Here is a 23,531-nt window from a genome sequence, read left to right as displayed (position 1 = left end):
TCATAACTCTGTGCTTTTTCTAATTTCAAAATCAACATGTGGAAACATCTATTTTTGTTTTCTCTGACAGAGAGACAGAATTTTATATTAGTAGGCTCTCTTTCTACTTATCCCAGCTCAGGAAGAGAGTCAATAAGCCCCAAGGGCTGCAGAAGTTCTCTACTTTGGAAAAAAGGGACTTATCTGAACATGGAAATCAAAATATAGTAATTGAAAAAGATACCAAGAAAGGGATAATGATGAAATTGTCAATTATTATTACAAATTATTAGAATACAAAAGGCTATTTTTAAGACAAGCTGACATTTTCACAGAGTCAATTAGACTGGAAGGGGATATGTTGAAACCCTGTTTCAAAAAGGGACACCTAGATCAAGTTGCTCCTGGACAAAACCTGAGTTTTGTCCAGTTATGCTTTGAATGTCTCCAAGAAAAAAGACTCCAGAATTCTTGAGTTTGTCATGGACATAATGATTCCTGTTAAACAATTTATGGGAAAGATCACCACAGTAGTATGTGGAAGCACTAAATTGTGGTGTCTTCTCTGGTTATTTAATGTATTTTTAGTGATATGACAGTTGTCCAAAAATTGGTGAAATTATAAATAGAGGAACAATATCACAGCAAGCAATCAGGATCTTAACCTGGGCTTTAAAATTTGCTATTGTGATTTTTTTCTGTTTATTTAATAATTTCTAGACAGCTGTGATGCAAAGACAGAGGTTGTGTGTTACAAATTTGTTAATGTAAGAGCACAGAGCTCTGGATTTCCTGTCAAAACTCAGCTGTGATTTTTTTACAGAATAGTGTTGAAAATAAATTGAACTATTAAAATTAAATTGTATGTATGCATTTTTGCCTCTAATCCCATAAAGGAAAGTAGGTAGGTACATCATTACATTTAGGCACAGTTCTATTGACTGGAGTTGAAGTCCCACTGACTTGAATTTTAATTTTACCTGTTTGCAAGGATTCATGCCTTTGTGTTAAGTTTATGATATTGGTCACTCTTTTTTTATGCCATTCATTAACTTTATATTTTATAGCATGAAATCTGCCCCTGTGTACTGATTTTTCATGTCTTTCCAGTGGTACATGATAAGCATTGTACACATCTACAACCGGTGGAGAAACAGTGAAATCCGCTGTTATGTGAATGGTCAGCTGGTATCCTATGGTGACATGGCCTGGCATGTTAACACAAATGATGTAAGATTTTATTGGTTTTCCTTTCTCTTCACTTTCCATTTTAAGGTTAATTCAAAAAAAAAAAAAAAAAAAAAAAAGTGTTACATTTATTTCTAAAGATCTTTTCAAGTTTTCTTTTTTTAATGTCTCTTTTCTTCTTACTTATTCGTCTACTTAATAAAATGTAATATTATTGACTTTTTGGGTTTTTGTATACATGTGCTCTTTTTCTGTACCTTTGACTTTGGAAAGTTTGAGAGCCTAGACTTAATGAAGCAGCAAATATTGCTGTTTCTGGCTCAAAGTTCTGTCCATAGAAGGCAGACAAAATAATTTTTTTGTGCTTTGCCTTCAGTTAAATCTGTGATAGAATTTCAGAGGTTCTTGATTCATCAGCTTGCTGCGCTTTTGTTATTTTTTATTTAAAATATGGTTCTCATTTCTTTCTGATTGCTGTAAGGATAAAGAAGCCTTAGGGAAATGACCTGTCTTTTCCTAAATTCTAGAGGCAATATAGGATTTGAAAGGGAGAGTTTAAATATTACATGTTAATTGAAGCAGGAGAGCTCTGCCTTCCAAAGGTTCTGATTTCCATTTTTATTTGGTAGCATTTCTACTTGCAAGAAAAGGCCAGCCTTTCAGTTTTTGCAGGGCATGGTTTCTCCTTGGTAATGTAAATATTTTCATGATAAGTGAAATGCAATGACTGAAAAAACAGCTGAGGCCTCAGAAGATCTGGTCTGGATTATTGGTTATATGGTGTAGGGATCTGCAGTCCTTAGTGACAAATGCTGAGCAGGAGGAGCTACTTCTGTATGTGTTTTCTTCACTGAATTATTTTCCACTTTCTCATGCAACAAAAGTACAATTTTTTCTTAAGGTGAAATTGGTTTACCAAGCTTTAGATATTTTGATACAAGTCTTAAATATGTGCTAAGGTTTTATTTTGTCCACTGGTTAATAGTACAAGCTATGAAAGACACTAGTTATCGTTAACTCTCCATTTTTTAACAACAAAAGTCTGTTCTGTCAATAGTAGGAAGTAGAATAGAAAGAGCAAGAAATCAGGAAAGCTGTATGAATGCAAATGTATAAAATACATAAAAGAGAAAATAGGGGAGTGTGTGCATATGTTTCTTACTATTTTGCATTACCTAGGAAGAGAAGGTCTTGTTTTAACTATATTAGAACTTTCTTGTTTCATATAAAGTTTGAGTTGTTAGAAGTATTCCCTTGAAAATTCTTGGGCAATTATCCAGCTTATTTGTTGACATCTACCTTCATACCCTTACACTTGGATATAACTTCAGTCTCCTAAAAGATGTCAATAAAATAATTTACTTTAACAGTTTTGGGGGAAAACACTACATAAGTCAGCCAATTATTCTTCTTTCTTTACATCTATGTTGAGCATAAGTATTTGTGTAGTTTACACTGATAGATTTAACAGTACAAGTTGTGAAAACAGAAAGGGTCAGGAGCTGCATATTGTTGACTAAATGATCTGACTTTTCTGTCTTTTCCATGGACAAGCATTGTAAGATAATCAAGATGTAGTGTTAAAAACACTAAATGTACTTCTGACAAGATTTTTCATTTGCTCACTGTGTCAAATCTACCACTGAACAATATACATTATCATTAAACATATTTTTAGACTAGTAAAACATTCATTACATTTACATTATTTGGTTTAACATTAAGGAACTGAGTTGAATATAATTTTTTTAAGCATAGGTTTTGTCTTGGTAGAGATTATGAATTTATTTTCTTTTTTTCCCCAGACTCATTTTGCATTACCATTCCTTAGTATTTTTATGAGGTTTTTTTCCATATCTGAATTTTTCTTCTTGTAGCCAAGCAAGAACTGTTGAAAACCTTAGTCTACCATTTTCATATGTAGCCTGTGAGACATGGAAGACAGAGGGGGAAAAAACAATGAAACCCTAAAAAATTTGTTTATTTATTTATTTATTTTCTTGTATTTGTTAGAATTCATTCCTATTTATAAAAGGCCAATAATTTACTGGGTTCTTAACTATTTCTGTAATATGTCCAGGCAGATATAGGAAATACATGATGTGCTCATTATGGGTTCAGATCTGCATTCTTCACAAATATATGTTGAATTAAGAGATATGTTTTCATTTTATTGAGCCTCCATATATTGAATATTTGCAGTATGTTTCACCCAAATGTTAGAGGTAAAATATAAATTTGGATGAAAAAGGGGAAAACATCATAAACTTCATTGTATTAGCTGTTTCTGTTTTAAATGTTGCTAATACTCTGTTTTCAATGAGCCTTTTTTGGCTCCAAATTCATTACTACTATTTAATGAAATACAAAAACCATAGCAGTGCCAGTATTTATTGTGTTCATGTCCTATACAACATACCATGGGCAGTGATAAAGGACTCACTGAGCTTATATTCCAAGGGGTATATATAGCTGGGGATTCTGGCAAAAAGGTGAAGTGACATGCATGGCATGGTATAACATAATCAAATGTGTGCAGACACAAGCTCCTCAGTAGTCATGATCAGCTCCATAGGCCTTATAGGGTTTATTATTTATAAGATGTCAAATGCAATTTGAGATGGAAGTTAAAGTGAAGAGTTTGACTATTACAGCTGTATGATTAGGAATTTCTCCAGGTGTGGGAAGTGACAAAAGAAACATAGAACTTCTCTTCAAGGTGTGGGGATATGGAGGTTTGGTGGAAGATTTTTATTCAGATGGTTGGATGAAGATGATGCCTTGATATCTTTCACAGAACTTTGCATTTCCAGTGTAGAATAAGGAAGCTGTAGAAGGATCTAAAAACTTTACTTAAGTGATGAAAAGCCAACACACTGATAACATCATAGCACTTGTACTGCATTTGAGAAAAGGCTTCTAATTATCGAGATTATTAAGGTTTAAGCTCAGTCCTTAAATAACAAGGTCCATAAGTCCCAAGAATTTAATTTTTTTATTTAAATAAAATAGGAGGTTTTGGGCCAGGGGACTGAGTGAAGTAGATCTGTCAATCACCTTGTCTTGGAGTTATTAATGACATACTACCAGGGATGTACAGAAATAGGCAAGCAAACTAGGTGTCTGTCAGGTTTAAAACTGTGGAAATGTGCAATAGTTGGAGGGAGACCAAATGAGCTATGAGTATTGGGTGCTGATTTCTAAATAAATCAGTTAATTAATAACCCAGGTTTACAGATTGCTTGGCATCTGGAACAGAAGTGGATAAAATTACCAGGAAATCAGGAGTTAGCCCACCCCTCCAATTAAAATTAATGGAAATGTGAATGATGTAAGAATGAAGTGTCAGAAATGGGAAAGTGTAAGCTGGGAAGAATGAAAAAAGACAGAAAAGGAAATTACTAGAGGATAACAAACCTAGAACTTTAATTAGAACTTAGAATCTGTTGTGAGCTACAGTAGCTGTACAATAGTTGTACAATTAATGCTTACTTGAGGAATTCAGGAAAATACCCTTATAATAGGCAGGAATGTAGTCACAGAATATTTAAGTATCAACTAGGAAAAAAGTGGCATCAGTATCTCAGACAAGTTCCTCAAATAACCATTGAAAATGGTAATTGCTCAACATTGATTGATGTAACATTTTCTGACAGTAGTGGCACAGTGTCAGGAAAGCCTTCAAGGCTAAGCAGGATTTGAATAAAGTAATTGAAATTTTTTATAAAATTTTGCCATTAGGTTTACCAGGAGTTGAAGGGGTGTGATTAACTCAGGTAAATCAAGGAAGGATAAATGAAAGACAAAACCCTGGATACTTCTTCCCTCACCTGTTCTTAAAGCTGAGCTCCAGATCTTTGTCTGTCCTTACACCTGAGTCTCCTTTTCCTTGTTAACAGCCTGTCCATCTAGCCTATCTAGACCAGTTGATGTAACAGTTCACCATATTTGATTTCATTCCCTAGACTGACAAGTTTTCCTTCAGGTAAAACTCAGCAGTTAAGCAGATGAAAAAGCAGGTTTCCTAATGCAGGTTCTACTGGTTTGCTGATTCAGCTCAAAAAGTGATGCCAGATCCTCGTTTCCATTCAATTAAATACATATGACTCAAGGAAGCTCAGAGAGTAACCTTCAGAGATCCTTGAGCTTCATCCTGTTGTCCTTTTGTGCTTCATCATGTTTTCTGGTTTCTCAGGTTCTAGAAAGGTTTTCTGCAAACACCTGAAAAACTTAACCAAATCCTTGCAAAATAGCCACAAAAAAAATCGCTTCTAATCTGAAATAATATGATGTGGACAGGTGGAGAACAGCAGAAGGGAGAGACAGTTTTTGGAAGAAGGCATAGAAAATAACTCCTGCGAGTATAGAAGAAGGCAGAAGGAGATTTAAGGTCAAACCAAATCATTATAGGCTGCACTCAGAGAGGGACACTGTGCAACAGCTACAAACTAGAAAAATCTATATTTGTTTCTCTTTTTCCTTTCAGAGGTGTTTAGCTCTATTTGCACAACAGTGAAAGAAGGTATTTCAGTGTGTATTCTTGTGTATTAGCAGTTGGAGTTCTGAGTACAATTACAAGGAAGTTCAAGTGTGTCATATTCCTAGAAGGCAGTAGGGGGGATTATTTTGTACTTGAATGTACTATTCTAATTTGCTTTGTTGTATGTTGACCAATTAATAGAAAACAAATCCTAGCAGCCAGTCATATGGACCTCTAAAACAATTAATGATACAATATTCAAAATTGAGTTGTTCATCACAGGGTAGTAATAAAAGATTTATGATGTCTGGTTTATTTTTTTAATTCCAGCCTCCCTTTATTTGTGGCTTTAGTAGCTGTGCATTAATATTATTTCATTATTAACTGCCTCTTTCTGATACAGAGCTATGATAAATGTTTTCTTGGATCTTCGGAGACTGCAGATGCAAATAGAGTGTTCTGTGGCCAGCTTGGAGCAGTATATGTATTCACTGAAGCACTCAACCCGGCACAGATTTTTGCAATACATCAGTTAGGACCTGGATATAAGGTAATACCAGATCTGAAGAAGCATAAAACTAGAAAAAGAAAATGATTGACAGATATAGTTGGAAGATATGTGAAGCATGTGAATATTCCTCCTAGAATCATCTAAATTTTTTCATGTGATTAGTTTTCAGCAACATAAGACTATTTTGTCAAGTATCCTAACTAACCCTAATTTTCTACTATATTTTTGAAAGATGAAAGTTTAGTTTTAAGCATAGCCAAAATATGTTTGTATGTGAAATTAATTACTTTGGGTCACAGTCAGATTAGAGAAATTTTGTATTTGGTGCACTAAATACCAGAGGAATAACTTTCTTCTCTACTGTTTGTGTTTAAAAACCTGAGTTAAGGCAGATTAACATTCAACAAGGCATAATAAACCAATTCTTCAAATGCATGGTTTCAGACAGTCCTGTTAAAGTAAAAGGTGAGCTTCTTACTCATGCTTTTGCCATTGAAATTGAGTGGACAGATTGGACAAATTAATGGTGCATGCATAAACTTGGATGTCTATTCAGATGTGTCTTGGAATGGCTGTGTATTCCACTATTGCATCAAGAAAAACAATACAGATACTTCATAGAAATCTGCAGAAACTACTTAGTGGATAAAAACTAATATAACCCTAGGTAAACTATAATGAATTTCAGTTTATGCTATCAGTTATTCCCAAGTTTTCTTTTTTCTAATTTTTGAAATTTGTGATTTCTTCCAAAGTAGATTTTCAGTTTTTCAATATATATAATATACTCTGAAAATAAGACCTTTTAAAAGCTATAAGTAAAAATCTACATTTAAATTATAATAGTATTAATTTTGTGTGTTGAAAATGCATACGCTTAGTTATTTGATTATATCTAGCACCTGAATGACAGAGGCAGTTGGAAATATCTTTTATGGTATGTATCTATGTAGTGTAAATAACCACATATATATATATCAGGATTACTTGGAGAAGAAGTGGTCTATTGCATATATAGTTGGCTAAAATCTGCCTTGAAACTAAAAATATTTAGTCAGTTAGGAAAAGTCGATCACCTGTGCTAAAGAGGAGTATTTTATTCTAAACCTTATACAGTGTTTTCTGTGGACAAATATTTCTGCAAATATTTCTTGGTCATAGAAGAGAAATTAATGTAGCCTTATACGTCTTAATAATAAATGTTGTAAACCTTTATGAATTTATTAAATTATTGGATTCCAGTATGCAGAAGCATACTGAGATGATATCAAACATGAATAAGGCTTTAGTGTGTTTCAAGAAGTGCAAATTATTTTGTAATATTTTTGAGTGTTGAAGGGGTCGATAAGGATATGAGCTTTCATGCTAAATGACATTTTCAATAGTTGCTGCACTAACCTTATTACAGTTGTCAAGTTGCCCTGCTTGATTCATAGGCTTCCCTAAAACTACATTTCTGCACAACTGTAGCTTCTTAGTGATTTTTTAAAAATGTCAGCTGTATTTAATATTTTGGGGAAATTCGTCTTTCATGTGTCATGGTTTTAGATTTGGGTCATGTACACAGAGCAGTTAATGCCCCCTTGCTCTCCGAAGGAGTTTTCTTCCTTGTCTAAAAATCTGGAAGTATATTTTACTATTTAATACCAGTTAAAAAGAGCAGGCTCCCAGAGCAGTATCTTAGAAATAGCAACATTTATTTCTTTGACTTTCTTATTCCCCTCAAAAATAAGACAAAACAGAAGACTTTTTTTTTCCCCTTTTTTCAACGCAAGATCTACTCACAACCAAAAGAGGAACCATGTCTTATAGTTTAGAGATTTCAGGGTAGCAATGGTAGCTCTCACTAAAGCCTGCCTGTTTCATATGTCATTTAAGGTTATTTCTGTAAATCCTTTCAGATTCTGTGCTGGTGCAAAGGCCCACCAGTTCAGAATTCTTCTGTATGGAATTTAATAATCTAAGGGAGCCTCAATTGACATGTAGCTTGTATTCCTGAGCATTAGAAGGCATGTTCTTGCTCTTACCCAACTTGCTGAAGCAAATTGGCCTTTCAGAAACTTTTCTTAAGTAGTTTACATTTCCTGTTCATTCTACTTGTTTGTACTGTTAGCCAATGGGGAAAATCACCTCATCAACTTTTCCTAAAAAGACCCTAGATGAATTGTGCACTCCAGTTGCACTCCAGTTGTGCCAAACGTTTTCTGCCAAAGTAGGATTATTCAAAATAATTGAGATTTTTTTGTAAACGTTTTTATGCAGATCTTTTGTCCTTCTTATGACAGTATGTGGTTATTCCTTTGATTTTAAATTCCTACTTTGGTCCATTATATCTGAGGATCTTATTCTCTAGGGGAAGCAACCATTCCTCTACCTTTCTTGCTCATGAGAAGACTATGATTTTGCCTCTCATTCAGCTACCCTCACAATCATTCATAATGCACCTAGGCTATCATGACTGCCATTAAGACCTCTGGAAAGCAGAGAAATCTGCATAATCTACCAGCACACAGGACAGTCTGTTCACACACACTGTAAATAATGTTGCAAATGACACCCAAGCCACAAAGTTCAGGAAAAGTGAGAGTTTGATCTACAAATAAAAATGAATCTGTTGCACCTTGTCCCCCTCCTGTTCTGTAGTATGGGTAGAAGCAACAGGTTTTACGATTGACTAGAGAAGTCATTAAAATAAGTATTACTTATTATATATATCAAATAATTATGTATTTATATATAATTTTATATTATTTATTGCACATTACATGCTTGTACAGAGTGCAGTAATACAGAAACAATTCATTGTCCTTCCGTGCTGATCTTGCTCAGCATGTTCTTATGAGTGCATTTGGTTACAACCAGCCTGCCCTAATATAAAAATTTATTTGTTGAGCAAATAAATGTTTTAGTTTGAAATACTATATTTTCACTTGTAGCAAAAGGTTTTTTTAAAAAAGAAAGTTACATTGTGTGAATAGAAATATTGAGAAACTGGCACTCCTTGTAGCTATTGCAAAGTAGATACTCATAATCAAATTTTTACGGGGAAGAGAGGCAAACATACTGGCAATAGAACCATGTGATTTGTCTCTTCCCCATTATGTCTTCCCAAAGTAATCTGTAACACACCTTGAAATTTGAAGTTATATTTACTGGAAACATTACGATTCAGTATTTGCATTCCCAGGTTTTATCTGTAACAAGGCATACTCATTTTGAGTCTTGCCATTGCTGAACAGGACTCTTACCTACTCTGTGGACCTTTTCAGTTGTTGGGGATTGAAGAAAGAAAAAGGAAATGATAGCAGCATCCTTGTTTTCCCTGTGCTTTCCCTGCTTCCCATCCTTGTTCCTAAGCAGCAAAGAGAGGAAAGCCTGTCTGAGCTGGGATCCCGAGGGGCTGATAAACACAATGGAGGGGCAGGGGAGGTAATGTGAGAGGAAGAGATGCATCTGATACCAGTGTTTGGCACTGTTTATAAAAGGATGTTCCTCAAAGCTCTGTTCTAATAGCCCTGTCAAATCTGTGCCACTCCTCCTAACGCTCCCATAGGCATTTTAAAGCAATTTATCAGGTTATTCCATGTGTTGCTTCTGAGTTTATTTTTGATCAGTGATACAATACCAATCTTTTTGTCATGTGGGGTTGGAGTAAGACTACACTCATTCATGCAGACACAGAACAGAATAGTACCAAAAATTCAAATTTGCCTAAACCAATTATATAGTACAAGAAAATATTTTATGTATGATTGCTGAACCTACAGGGGCAAAATGCAGTGAACAGTAAATCAAAATCTGCAGTCTTTCTGCTAAATGAAAGGGAAGAGCTGCTGGTATTCAAGCTGTTCCTGATCAAGCACAGGTTCTTTTACTGGAGAATACAGTGCTGGAGTAATTCTCATGTCTCTCTGTTACTTCCTATTCCTGTAGGAGCAACAGACATACTTTATATGGATCCTGTATATGTATTTTACCTTATATAGAATATGTTAAATCTGAGGCTCACTCTTTCTGTCTTGATACCCTCATGCTGCTTGTGCCAGATCAGAGTTGCATATGCATAATAGCCTCTACTACCCTCCTGTGGATGTATTTTCCCATGTCCCCAGTACAGTATGAATATACTGAATTTCTTTTCTCTTTCTGTGGATCAGTGCTAGTAATAAAGGAGTATCATATATCAGAATTTTTAGCTTCTCTTTACATTCTGCTACAATAATCTTTTAGGTTAGGAGACAGGAATTTCCAATTTATGATCACTTTTGTTAGGTTTTGATGGCAGAATATTCCTTTAATTCTTGTTTTTTCTTCAAAAAGTGTGAAGCAGTATCCTGTTGATTCATGACTTATTTGTATCTGAATTTCAAATAGTGATCTCTTATAAATTATTTTGGCATATTAAACACTGGCAACGACAAGGCAGAATAATGTCAAAATTTGTGTATAAAATTGATTTAACTTAAGCAATTTAGAACATTGGTAATGAAATTATAAGATTTTGTGTTAAAACACTTTGACTTATTTAAACAGAAAAGTTATGAAAAACTGTATAGTGGAAAAACCTTATGAATTTTGGAATCTGAAAAAGCTGAGAGGTATGAAAGATTTTCAGGGTAATAGGTGTTCTAATGTGGTAAAACATTAAAATACAGTACAAGCATCAAGGAGATATCTTTGGAAATCAATTAAATCACTAAATTATTTTTCCTCTGCAGAAACTGCACAGAGATTTCTATGTATAGTTAAAATGCCCTCTTGGGTGAAATTCATGTCACCTTCCTCAGGACAAATCTGTAATTTGTAGCAGTCATTTCCTGATAAGTGAGATGTAGGCAGCCATATCAACAGAGAGCCAGCTCTCAAGTTCTAAGCATAATATTTCTTCTTTGGGAATTTCTACTTCAGTAAGTAGTGTAACACAATATGAACACATTTCTAGATTAAAATATTTCGTGCTGAGGACTGAATACTCACAGTGTGTTATATTGGTGTTTTTACTTTGGATTGGTTGTAGTCTCATCCTGTGGGCTGAATGAATATCACCAGTTCAGGATATTTGAGTTTCAGCCTGAAAGTCTCTGGTTCTGAACAGCTTTGCAGTATGAGGAGCGTAATAAGTGAGGCCACTGGGAGTTTCCCTGCAAAAAGGATTCCTAACCCAAATGCAAATCACAGAATCACAGAGAGACTGAAGATGTAGGAAGCAACTGGAAGCTTCAGGTCCCCTGGTCCAACCTCCCTGCTCAAAAAGGGTCACCTAGATACAGTTGCCCAGGACTATCTCCTGACAGTATTTTAACAAGTCCCAAGATAGAGACCCTGTCACCTTGCTGAGCAGCTTCACAGTGAAAAAGTGTTTTCTGATGTTCAGAGGGAGTTGTTTCTGTTTTGCCGATAACTTGTGTCCTTCCACTGGGCACCACTGAGAAGAGTCTGACTCCATCTTCTTTTCAACCCCCCTTCTGTTTTTTATATATGAGATCCCCTCTGCCACTTTTCTGCAGTTTGAAGGGACACAACTCTCTCACCTTTTCCTCATGTGAGAGATGCTTCTATCCCTTCATGTTTATTCATGCATTCATTCATTGCACTCTCTGCAGTAAGTGCATGGCTCCCAGTGGAAGCCCAGCATTCCAGGTGTGGCCTCACCAAGGCTAGGTAGAAGGGAAGCAGCAGCTTCCTCCACCTACTAGCAACCTCCCAGTAAAGCTGAAGATATTATCCTCCATTGTCAAATGCAGACTGAACCGTAGACTTGCTATTTACATGCATTTTCCCTTCCTGCTCGTGTTTTCTGTTATGGTACCTATGTCTGGTACCTTTTCATCATTGCAGACTCCCTTCTGCTGGGTGTGACTAAGGTTGGGACAGTGCTGACTGACAGATGTGCTCCGAGGGTTCTCCAGCAGCTGCAGTCTGTTCAGCTTATGGCCCACATGCAAAGGGGTGCTGGTCAGCAGACCTTCTATTGCTGTGTGTCAGTCACTTGAGCAGATGTACTTTCCCATCGTTTGGCTGTAATCAAAAGAATACTGGAAAATTGAAAATTTTTGGTAATCAGACGAATTTTTTCAGGGTTTCCAGCAGCTCTGAGAACTCTGAGAAGGACAGATGAGGTTTGTGGGGTTACATAAATGGTAGGAACCTCTAATTTGTTTGGAAAGAGCTGCTGATAGCCTATAAGTTGACTGTTTTAATTCTAAGATGGATAACCCCAGTGCTGGTGCTTTCAGTAGTTTCATTGATAGAGGATTTCATTCTGGGGGGGAAAGGGGAAATTTGGTCGAATCAAAGGGATAAAGAGAATTATGATCACTATATGCAGTGAAAGCAAGGGAAATTACTCGTATAATTTCAGAAATAAATTAGTTTAAACTCAGTAAATATTTTAGCAATAATTATATATATATATACATATTTATATCTTAATTTATAATAAAATGGTGGTCATTGCTAACAAATTGGCTTTCCTTGTATCAGTACAGCATGTTACTGTGTAACTACTAGTTGTCTTTTTGCCACTGTTAAATGATTGTTATATGCAATTATTATATGCCAAATAAATCTGACAATGCTTTGCAGAAAGACAGAAATCTATCTTGTGCTTTATTGATTTGTCAGTGTTGCCAAAAAACTTAATTTTAAATCAGATATGAATCATGATATGTTCAAAATAATAAAACTCTTCAGTCTTCATTGGAAAAGTTCTGAATTTGAGAATCATTAATTTGAAATGTGGAATTTATTATTTATTTTGGATTTTATTTTGTTATAAGTGGTTTGTTTATATACACTCCTGACTGTTAATGAAGCATAGATTTTAATGTTGTTCAAAAATAACTATTCATTTGATAAACGTGATATAGCATTTTATATTCTAATTTGAGTGAGTTCATATAAACTAAAATGAAGCACATTTAATTTGTGCTCTATTTTTAATGTGTTTTATGCTTAAATTTTATTTTAATTTATTTATGGCTGGTTAATGTGACTTTTTTAAGATCAGTGTAAACACTGATGCTGAAAGGAGAGATAATACATAAAATACCAAATAATGTATTGACACATTGATGTAGTGTAGAATAAAGAAAAATAAAAAAATATCTTTCTGATCATTCAGTAGCACTAGGCTACTGGTAAATGCAAGCCAAGTTTAGTAGTTTATTTATTCCCTTTCAAGTCCAATATAGTTTTTTGCAAATTTTGTGGTGAGGAATTGGCTAAGTTAATTACTTGGTAAAATTTTTGGTTTTTTTCAGAGCACGTTCAAGTTTAAATCCGAGAGTGACATTCATCTGGCTGAACACCATAAACAAGTGCTGTATGATGGGAAACTCGCAAGTAGCATCGCTTTTACCTACAATGCGAAGGCCACCGACGCTCAGCTATGCCTTGAATCCTCACCAAAGGAGAATCCTTCAATTTTTGTACACTCCCCCCATGCTCTCATGCTTCAGGTTGGTGCTGTCAAGTTGATGTTCTGTGACTACTGTTGGCTGAACACCACTCAGAGGTTTTGTCTGCTAGTGTACACAGATTGTTCTTTTGTGCTCTGTCAGCTCTTAATATAACTTTCCCATGAACTGTAATTTCTTTGCTCCCATTCTATTGCAAGGAAAAGAATGTTCCATAATGAATACAGACTTCATACTATAAGGTAGAGTTTGCCATAATACTGAAAATTTTCTGTTTAAAGTTTGACTTTAAATATAGTGATTATAATTGAAATATAAGTATCAAAACAAAATTTTTAAAAGTCTACACTCAAATTGATGTTAAAGTGCTCCAAAACTATATTTTTAACTGTCCTTTAAAATTGAGATTAATTGTGGTTTTTCCTTTATTTTATGTATTTAGGATGTGAAAGCTATTGTAACCCACTCCATTCACAGTGCAATTCATTCCATCGGAGGGATCCAGGTTCTTTTTCCTCTCTTTGCCCAGTTAGACAATCGACAACTGCATGACAGTCAGGTGGAAACAACAGTTTGGTAAGCCTCTTTTAACCAAGATAGAAACTAAATTAAGCTAATTTTTTCCTCTTTTTTTTGTGGGAATGTTCTCTAATTTTTTCTACATTTTATCCTTTTTTCTTTTAATAAAATATTATTTTTAAAAGAAGTAGTTTACTGTACAAAACTGATATGATTTAATGAAGAATTCAAATCACTCTAGAGTCTTTAAGTGTAGTTTTATGGCAGTTCATTTCTTCTGAAAGAAATCAATATGCTTTTACTTGAGAGTGCAATGTTGTTTACCTTCTCAAAGTCTGTGTCATTTCAATTCATATTTTGTAACATTCAAAAATTAATTAATACGTGGTAAGAAAGTCATAGAGCTATGATCAGGCATTTTGTGACCATATTACAATTGCAATAGTGACATGCCAAGAGAATTTTTAGCTGAAAGTGAAGTTTCTCCTCTGATACTATGTAAGACATCTCTAAGTTGAAAAGCCTTCACAAGTGCTAATGATTCTACTGGCAGCCTAGAAAGGACTACCTAGGAGTCTGTTAATACCCATGCTGACTTGGAATCATAGAATCCTTTAGGAAAGGACCTCTAAGATCATGGAGTCCAACCATTAACCTAGGAGTGCAAAGTCCCCCACTAAACCACATCCCTAAATGCCACATCTGCACGTCTTTTAAGTATCTCCAGGCATGGTGACTCCTTTCTCAGCACCAGCTCAGCTATGGCTACTTCTGAAAAGATCTCTTGCCACATCCTTGTCGCTGTGCAGGCTCCTGTCCTAGAGGAAACACAGGATAGCTAAACTTCTCCAGAATAATGTGTGGCCTAAATCTTTGGGGTAACAGATCTGAAAAAGTAATGCTGAACGACTGGTATGGTGTTTCCCTGGAGGATTATTTGTAACCAAGGCCTGCTAGAAAGCCGTGTTTAGGGGCAAGATAAGCTGGCTTTTCTATTTGAATTAGGTGACAAAATAGGTTTGCAATGCAGAGCACATGGCTTATTTTCTTGCCTATAGTATTCTTCTATTAATTATTCTGGATATTTCTTATTACATTGGATAGTTAAAAAATAGTTAACTGAGAAAACAATTATCTAATACTAAAAGTGACAACAAATTTGGAAGACAGAAAAGCTGGTTGTGTATTGGCTAATGTGGAATATTTATTTTTTTATGTCTCTTTTACAGGATGTCCTTTCCCTTGAAGTAGTGTAAAGTAAGAGAAATAGAAAAATAAATGCTTGGTTTGAAATAAGCTTGGGAAAAAAAAAAACAACCCTGTATGTTTTTACTTACTGGCAAAGCAGAAGACAAAAATGCTTTATTCTAGTTTAAGGAAGGTTATGTGTGTATGTGGCTCCACATAGGAATAAAATCTATGTTAAATTCTTTAATGAGCTGAACCTGTAATAGATGGCAAAGCAATAACTAGATCTGTTTAAAAATGAAAAGCTAATGTAATGTAAGCTTTAGAAGTTGAGATAAAGACTGATTCTTCCCAAGTGTGTGGTCTACCCAGCAAGTGAGAACATTCATAATGTTTAATTGAAAATGTACAGAACATTTCTGGAGTTAGTTGAACTGTAAGTAGAAAAAAGATTGTTCTTGAATAAGTCAATGCATTTCTTCTATAATTAGATTATATTCTAAAAAGTGATCTGTAATTCATTGTGCTATATGATTGTAAAGTGCATAATACAAGAATATGTGATCCTAACTCAAGAACACATTGAACAAAAATTTAAGCAAATGTCTGCTTGATGAGGTATAATTCATATGTTGAATTAACATGGTTTTGGTTTATGTACATTATTTTCTCATATTTTATTTAATGGCATATAGGTTTCAAGAAAAATAATGCTGAAAGTGAACGAGGAAATAGGCAAATAAGAGAATAAAATATTTTTGGAATCAAAGAAAGAAGGTAGTGAGGAAAGAATGCTAAACATGAAAAGGTTCATTTGAGAAATGGAATGAGGAAAGTGATGGACTCATCACTTTCCTCATCACCTCATCACCTCATCACCTTGTTCCCCCTTATTTATTAGATTATTGTCTCTCTATGTATCTGATGCTCAGTTTTACCTGTCTTACCTATGAAGGTGTATCTACAGCAACCGAGGGCTGTCCCAGTTCTAATGATTTTTGAATCCTTCTCACCTCTTTCTCTCCTGTAAATATAAAAATCTATTTAATAAGCTCAGAGTTCTCAGTTATTTGATTTGCTGATTGGATTTTTTTAATATTAGAGGGGCTTTATTAACAGAAAAAAAACAAACCAAACCTCACCATCTGTACATAAAAAAAGAATTATTAAAATTATCTGTATTTCCTAAGTAAGACAGGTATAACTGCACATCTAATTTTTAAAATTTATAGTTTGATAAGAAATAGGCAGGCTTCCTATCATTTTCTACAGATATGAAACAGCCCAGCTTGACAGGAATTAGTTTGATGTATTGACTTTATTTATTAGCTTAATATGAAAAATCTGCAAGTTTCCAATAATTTTTATTAATGTCTTCACTTTAATTGAGCCTGTAGTATCCTATCTTCCAAACCTCTCCTCTCATCTTGTCTTTCAAAAATTTTCTTGTCAAAGATAACACAGGTATTTAAATTCAAGAGTACATCTGGAAGTAATCCTTCCTGAGGTTGTTGCATTTGCCTTTATGCCTCTCATGGAGAGCCAAGGTCCTGGTCCATTGCTGCCTCCGGTGTAAAATTCAGAATTTGCGTTGTTAAGTGCTGGTAACCTTCTCCCTCTCCATTTTGAAGGGCAGAATTCTGGATATTGCTCCTAAAATTTCACATCACTAGTGTGACCTAGCTGTGCTCAGATAAAATCATGTATACTTGAATTTTCCCAAGCTGTGACAGCTGGAATGTGACTTGCCAAATTGGTCTGCCTGGACATGAGTTTATAATGAAAATGCAGCCACTGCATCGTGTAGCAGAGATTGTTGTAAACTCCTGAACTGCTGTACCTCTGCATACATTCTCTGCCAGAAAATCCAGGGACTATTAAGGGTGGCTAGTTTATTACTGGAGTCTGTGTCCCAAAATGTTTTGCCTGTAAGCAGAGGTGTCTTGCATCTCTAGTTCTCTCACATAGCACCTATTCAACTGACTCATGTTTGTGAATGAAACCTCATTAGCAGTCTTATTAGCTTTATCATATGTTATGAGAAAAGAATTGAAAAGGCATAAGAAAGAAATCACTTCCCCTTTCTCTTCAACAGTCTTACAGAAGGAAAAAAATATATTTCAACTGGCAGCTAAGGAAGCACTTTAGAGAGCTGCCATAGCTGTAGCCCATGGAAACATTAATTGTTGATGTATGATTTTCCTTAATACCACTTTATGCTAAGATTAATTTTCAATAGTTATCATACTAACCACCTGTGATGGAGTTATTCATACAATCTTTTTGTATTACTTTTGAGTAGCTGAAAATAAAGGATTTTTATCTTTATAAAGGATTCTTTCCCAAAGAGAATCAGACAAAACAAATACTGGCATCATTTTCTTTTATATATATTCTTCAAGTTAAATGGTGTGTAATTAATAATCATACTTAGGTCTCCAAAGCAACATGCCTGCCTTAACTAAAGGTGTATTTTGTAAAACTGAGTCTAGATAACTTTGTAATACACAGTCCAAGATAAAGGCAAATCTCACAGGGAAAGTTATCATAGGAATGAGGAGTCTAGAGAACCTGATATGTGTAGTGGTTTAAAAATAAAATAGAATAAAATAACTGCAACAGAAACAAAACAAAACAAACAAAAAGCCAAAGCAAATTTCACTTTAATCCTAGGAGTGCAAATTTCTGACTTCTAAGGTACTTCTAAACAGTATCATAACCATTGGAGGTACTGCATCATCATGCTTTGGCTTATCACCTTTTTTTTTCTCCTGTTTTTTAATAATGGAAAACTACTAATTTTTTTTTGGTTTTTTTGAAATTAATTATGTTTTCAGTAATTGTCATAGTTCTCTGATTTAGTGTTGGTTGACACATATAGTTTCATTTTCGATCTGTATCTTGACTCCATTGCAGACAAACTGATCTCTTCTAGGAAAGGCATAATATAGAAGAGGTGTAGGAATGGGCTGATGTATCTTTTATATCTAGGAGTGTTGAAAGTAGGAAAGAATGGAGAGAAATTTTGTGTGGCAGTGCACAGAATTTTGCAAGTTTAATGTGTAATGTCAATTACTGTGCAGCAAGCTGATTCATGTTAGTTGCTGGCAAGTTTGTTAAATTCTGTTTGTAAAATTGTTCAACTTAGATGACAGTCTTCTTCTCATCAATATTATTTTCCCTCTGTCAACAACAACCTTTTTAAAAGAATGATTTTGGCAACCTGTTTCTAATGATAAATATTTTCATATTTCATATATTCAGGTTTAATTTGTGTTCAGCTGCCAAGGTGAATAAAGTGAGCATCCCTAGAAATTGTTAAAACTTCTGGATACAGTCCTCCAAATTAGGCAGATTAAGTTCTTAGAATGCAATATTGAGGGGGAAAATGCGTTACTTCAGTATGGATTTTTGTATCTAGATACACATTTCTTTGAGGCCAGTCTGACAATGTGGGGAAAGGGAAGTTTTGAAAAGGCTGGGAAAATTTATTTGAGAATTCAAGCAGATCAGATGCTCTCTCTCATAAAGTATGTAGGGTGAAGAATGTTACATGTGAAACCTGTATTGTATGCAATAGCTGCTACTTAATGCAGTTTCATTCCTCCTTCCTCCTCCAAAAAGGAAGTTTCATCTAAAAGAAGTCTAAGCAACTTCTCTGAGGGAAAAAGTCCACAAAACAAAGCCCAAGCCATAAATACTGTAGAGTTTCCCCCCACCCTCCAAAAAAAATTATCCCCCCCCACCCCAACCCCACAGACAGCATGTAGTCTGTTTTCTGCCTCTGATCATTTTCAGGTAGTAATATCCTTCAGTACTGTACATGCAATGAGAATTTTAAAAACTTCCATTTTGATTTTATAGTTCTTCTATGAGTTAAAATATTACAGATCTTTTACTTCATTTCTTGCATAATAATATGAGCAAACTGCTATTTAAATTCAATTATTATGTTAATTTTTATCAATACTGTGGTCCTATACAGTATTCATCTCAAAGTTCATTGTGCCTCTTTATGCCTGCCAGATGGTTCTCCTTAACTGCTGCATTTTCTGGTACTTGGATTTTTTTAATGTGCTTGAAGGTGTAATGATGCATTCATGTGTGCTATCCCAAGATTTGAATTACTATATACTGCAGTCAACTCTATTATTTATGATGGCAATCTTGGATAATGCAGAAGGATTAGAAGTTAGAGTTACTGCCTGCAGACCTGAGCTGACTCTGTAGAGCTGGATTGAGGTATCATTATGTGTCTGGATCAATAGATGTTAAAAGCCCTTTTGGAACTGAGTAAAAGCATAGCTCATTCACAAAGGCATTGGCCAAATTAATACATTTCCCTGAAACTAGAAACACTGGCACCACTCTGCAGCTAAGGTAGATCTGTGCAGAGGTAATGTGGGCAGGCAGGATTAATTAGTTCAGCTATAGCCAGCATAAAGATGGTTAATATCTAAAAAGTTATACCTGGACACAGGCTGCATCTGAATCACTACACTTTTTTTGAGTCCATCTTTCTTACATAGAACCAGCTTGTCTGTTTTAGTGTCCGTGGCATGGTTAGGTATAAACTGGTCACTTATGGTTTCTGAGTTGACTTGTCATTTATGTGTGCTTAAATAGAGGGAAAGAGGAAAAAATATCTTTATCGTTATGGTGTCAATGTGTCTTAAAACTTGCATTCAGAGTCTGTCACAATTTCTAAAAATTGTATAGAGATTGTACTGATATCAGATAAATAACTCTAGCCCTTGAGTTTACATCTAAATTCATAGAATGAACAAGTAAACTGTGATACAAATTTAAAGGCTTTTGACAAAGTACTTCTGAGAATAGCAAATAAACTTAAGTCTGCTCATGGTACAAAAATCTTTACAATCCATTTTAAGGATATTTTTTGATATTTCAATGTGATATTAATGGAATTTGCTATTGTAATTTAAATTCTAATTCTGCAAAGATGTACACTGTTTCTTGACTTCATAATGGCTTGTTGTTCTAAGTCATAAGGTTACTCATAGAGGATGGTAGTAAGCACCGTCTATCTAAATGGAATTTTCATTCACCTATTCAATTTTTTTAAAAAATCTAAATTTATATCTTCAACACTATGTGAGCTGCTTATGGATTTTCATGTTATAAAAATGATTAGATTCTTATTTTAGATGACAAATACAGTAGACACTTTTGGTTGGGGTAAGAAAAAGTTGATGCATATAATTTGAAGTTGAAGTTGATGTGACAGCTTGACAGGCTGTTTTGATAAAAGCTTTGGAGTACTGTAAATACTTATTATCTGTGTACTTTTATTCCTGACACTCTGTGGAGCATTTTGTATGTGCTTTTAGATGGATTATTATGACCATTCAACAATGAACAGAGACAAGGCACTATTTCATGTTCCCAGCACGTACTTTGGCTACTCTGTCCTTTTGCACTGGCAGCTTTACTCATCAAATAGAATAAATCTTGTTTTCCTCAGCACTTTGATTATTTTTTGGTGCTGTTGTGGATTAACCAACTCAACTTTTATTTCAAAGTAAGAGATTCAATTTGAAGAGCAAGTGAACCTTTAGATGACTAGATACTCTGAGAAAAGTTGCAATGTATCAAATGCAGATTGGACATTTTCTTTAAGTCCCTTTTTCATACTTGCAAAATCCACAGTTGCCACTCTTGCCTGTGCCCACTACCTATGCAAGAACTTTTGTGGTTGCAGACACTTGTCTGTACAGCTAGGAACTGTTACATCTATTTAATTTTTAGAAAAGGAATAATGATTTTATATATGAATTCTATATGCACTACAATATATTCTGTCATTTACCTTTTTGAGATATTTGAAAAGTAATTTAAAATACTTTCTGTCACATTTTTTTTTTCTTTCCCCCTTTCCTCTGGGTTTTTCAGCAACAAATGAGTGTATTTTTGTTTTATTCTCATCACCCGAGAGTCAATTATGATTTATTTTCCCTGTGGTGGGTTGATCTGTCATATGTTTCCACTGCTGGTTTTCATAACATAGTTTCACTTTCTTGCCAGTTCCATCCCATGAAGTCTTTCTTATCTCTTATGTTTCTATACTGTAACCTTTTCTGAACACTTTCTCTCCCTGTACTTTCTAAACACTTCACTTGAAGATACTGTTGGGATGGGCTGTTGGGTGATTTCCTTGTAGCCTCTGGAGTCTCTCTTCCTTTCTAGTCAGAAGTTAGACTTTCCTTACTGGATGAAAAACAATCCTTAACCTTTCTTTGGTCAGGCCAATACTATTCTCATGTTTGGTCTTTAGAAAGTTCAAAGGAAGCTCTCCTCCCTGCTGTTCCACTGTGGTTTGTGGGCATCATTGCCTGTATTTATGTTCAAACATTTTATGCCTCATTTGTGTGTTAATAGTGACTCTAGGGACTGAAAGTGTGGAATGAGGACATAGCAAAGTTTGCAGCCACTAGGTGTTTAGTGTAGTTAGTCTGAATAGTGAAATGTTTGACACAGCCCCTGCCTGCATCATTCTAGCACTGTCAACGGGACTCCACTCAGCATCTTCTGCCTCTTTCAGCTGCCAAAACTTTGGCTTGAACTGAAAGCTCCAGGACTATTTAAAAATGGGATAGTCATGGTCAAACCAGGAGTACTGACGGTGCTTGTTTGAGAATGAATTCCCACTCCTGCCATTGTAATATGCGAAAAATCACTGGAGAAATTTCTTGAGAGAAAAAATAAGATTTGTATTCTTTTAAGGAATATTAATAAGGAATATTCTTTTAAGGAACATTAAGGTGTTCACCACCTTAAGCCTATTTCTGTTTACTTAATATCTGGTGATTATTGAGAAAGCAACATTTTTAATCTGAAAAAAATCTTGTTCTTTACATGCAGTGCTACCCTATTGGCTTTCTTGGTTGAGCTTCTTAAGAGTTCAGTAGCCATGCAAGAACAAATGCTTGGTGGAAAAGGCTTTCTAGTCATTGGCTATCTCCTTGAAAAGGTATGTTTGGAGGATTTTTATCTTTGTTCTTAGTATTTCCACTGTCATTGTGGTACTTTAAATCACTTGGCTTAAATAAATGTCTGGTGGAATAAAATATATTTCTGATATACGTATTGCAAATTAAAAATGTTTTATAAGTTGTCTACAAGAGTCTGTTCATCTTCCTTGTCCTCTTACATACCAGTATTGACCAGAATCAATTTTCTCAAGGTGGTTCTGTTCTCTTATTTATGTTCTTACATTAAATTTGTTTGTGAATCACTTTAAAGTATTTTCATTTCTGCACTTTCTGTCCACCCAAACTCACTTAGGAAATTCTCTTGGTTCTAGTTTGTACAGACATAGCAGAAATGTCATAACTTAGATTTATTTTTTCATGTGTGAATAGGTTAATAAAAGTTAAATTAATCTTCTGTAACTCAATTCTGAAATTCTTTAAATAGTTGCCCTGTGTTTTGAAGAAGAAAAACTGTAACAAAACCTAATTTCTGAAAGAAATAGTTGCAGGGGGCATTCCCACTTGCTTGTTTTCAGGAGTGGTGAGTATTTATCACAAAACTGAGGTTCAGTTTTCTGGGGAACATCACCTGCCTCCCTGCCTCATGACACCCTGTTACTGGGGTTTAATAATCTCAATAATCTGAGAGCAAACTACTGCCAGCTCTACTAATATACTGGTGGTCCTATGACTGAAGCTCATGGCTCTGGCATTCATGGATGTCTACTACTGGGCTTTTATTACCATGAGGTCAACATAGCAATCTTTTAAGCAGAAGATAAAAATCATAGTATCACCTTTCAGAAATGCTCTGAATTTTGAAGAAGAATGAGAAGTAATTTCTCTCATTCTGTTCACTTTGTTCTTTGTGGCTAGGGAAATACCTTCGCTTAATACATAAAAGCAGATTTTCTGTGCTTCTCTTTTCACTACTAGGCAAGTGTGATTTAGAATTTCAAAGAATTAGCCTAAGGTGGTGTTTTTTTCCAAGGGTAGGTTTTCTTGTGCCATAACCAGAATGAATTTACAAAGTTGTTAGCCTTGGTTTGGTAAGTTACAGACAGACCTGTGATCCTTCATGGATGGCTTTCTCCTGAATAGAGCACTGTGGTTTACACACATGGAATACATCAATTAATAATGTTATACACATTTATTTTTTTTAAAAAGTTTGCATGCTCTTTTAATTAACACCTGCTATGTTCATTAGACTTGGGCATGTGAATAGTTAAAGGATTTCCTTTGATCACAGCATA

The 23,531-nt window shown here is 34.8% G+C and overlaps 1 protein-coding gene across 19 annotated transcripts in view; it reads left to right on the top strand.

Moving 5' to 3' along the window:
- Nucleotides 1-23,531, top strand: part of NBEA (neurobeachin) — a 460,255-nt gene that overhangs the window by 98,938 nt on the left and 337,786 nt on the right. For all 19 annotated transcript variants that reach the window (XM_086881592.1, XM_086881590.1, XM_086881589.1 and 16 more), the window contains exons 7-11: nt 1,090-1,209; nt 6,051-6,197; nt 13,421-13,618; nt 14,019-14,152; nt 22,166-22,274. In XM_086881592.1, the coding sequence (XP_086737718.1) occupies nt 1,090-1,209; nt 6,051-6,197; nt 13,421-13,618; nt 14,019-14,152; nt 22,166-22,274 (708 nt within the window). The remainder of the gene's footprint in view (nt 1-1,089; nt 1,210-6,050; nt 6,198-13,420; nt 13,619-14,018; nt 14,153-22,165; nt 22,275-23,531) is intronic.

Source organism: Cyanistes caeruleus, chromosome 3, assembly GCF_971803275.1.
Source record: "Cyanistes caeruleus chromosome 3, bCyaCae1.hap1.1, whole genome shotgun sequence".
NCBI lineage: Eukaryota > Metazoa > Chordata > Aves > Passeriformes > Paridae > Cyanistes > Cyanistes caeruleus.
Note: the sequence above shows the minus strand (reverse complement) of the source record. Positions and strands in the feature narration are given on the sequence as shown.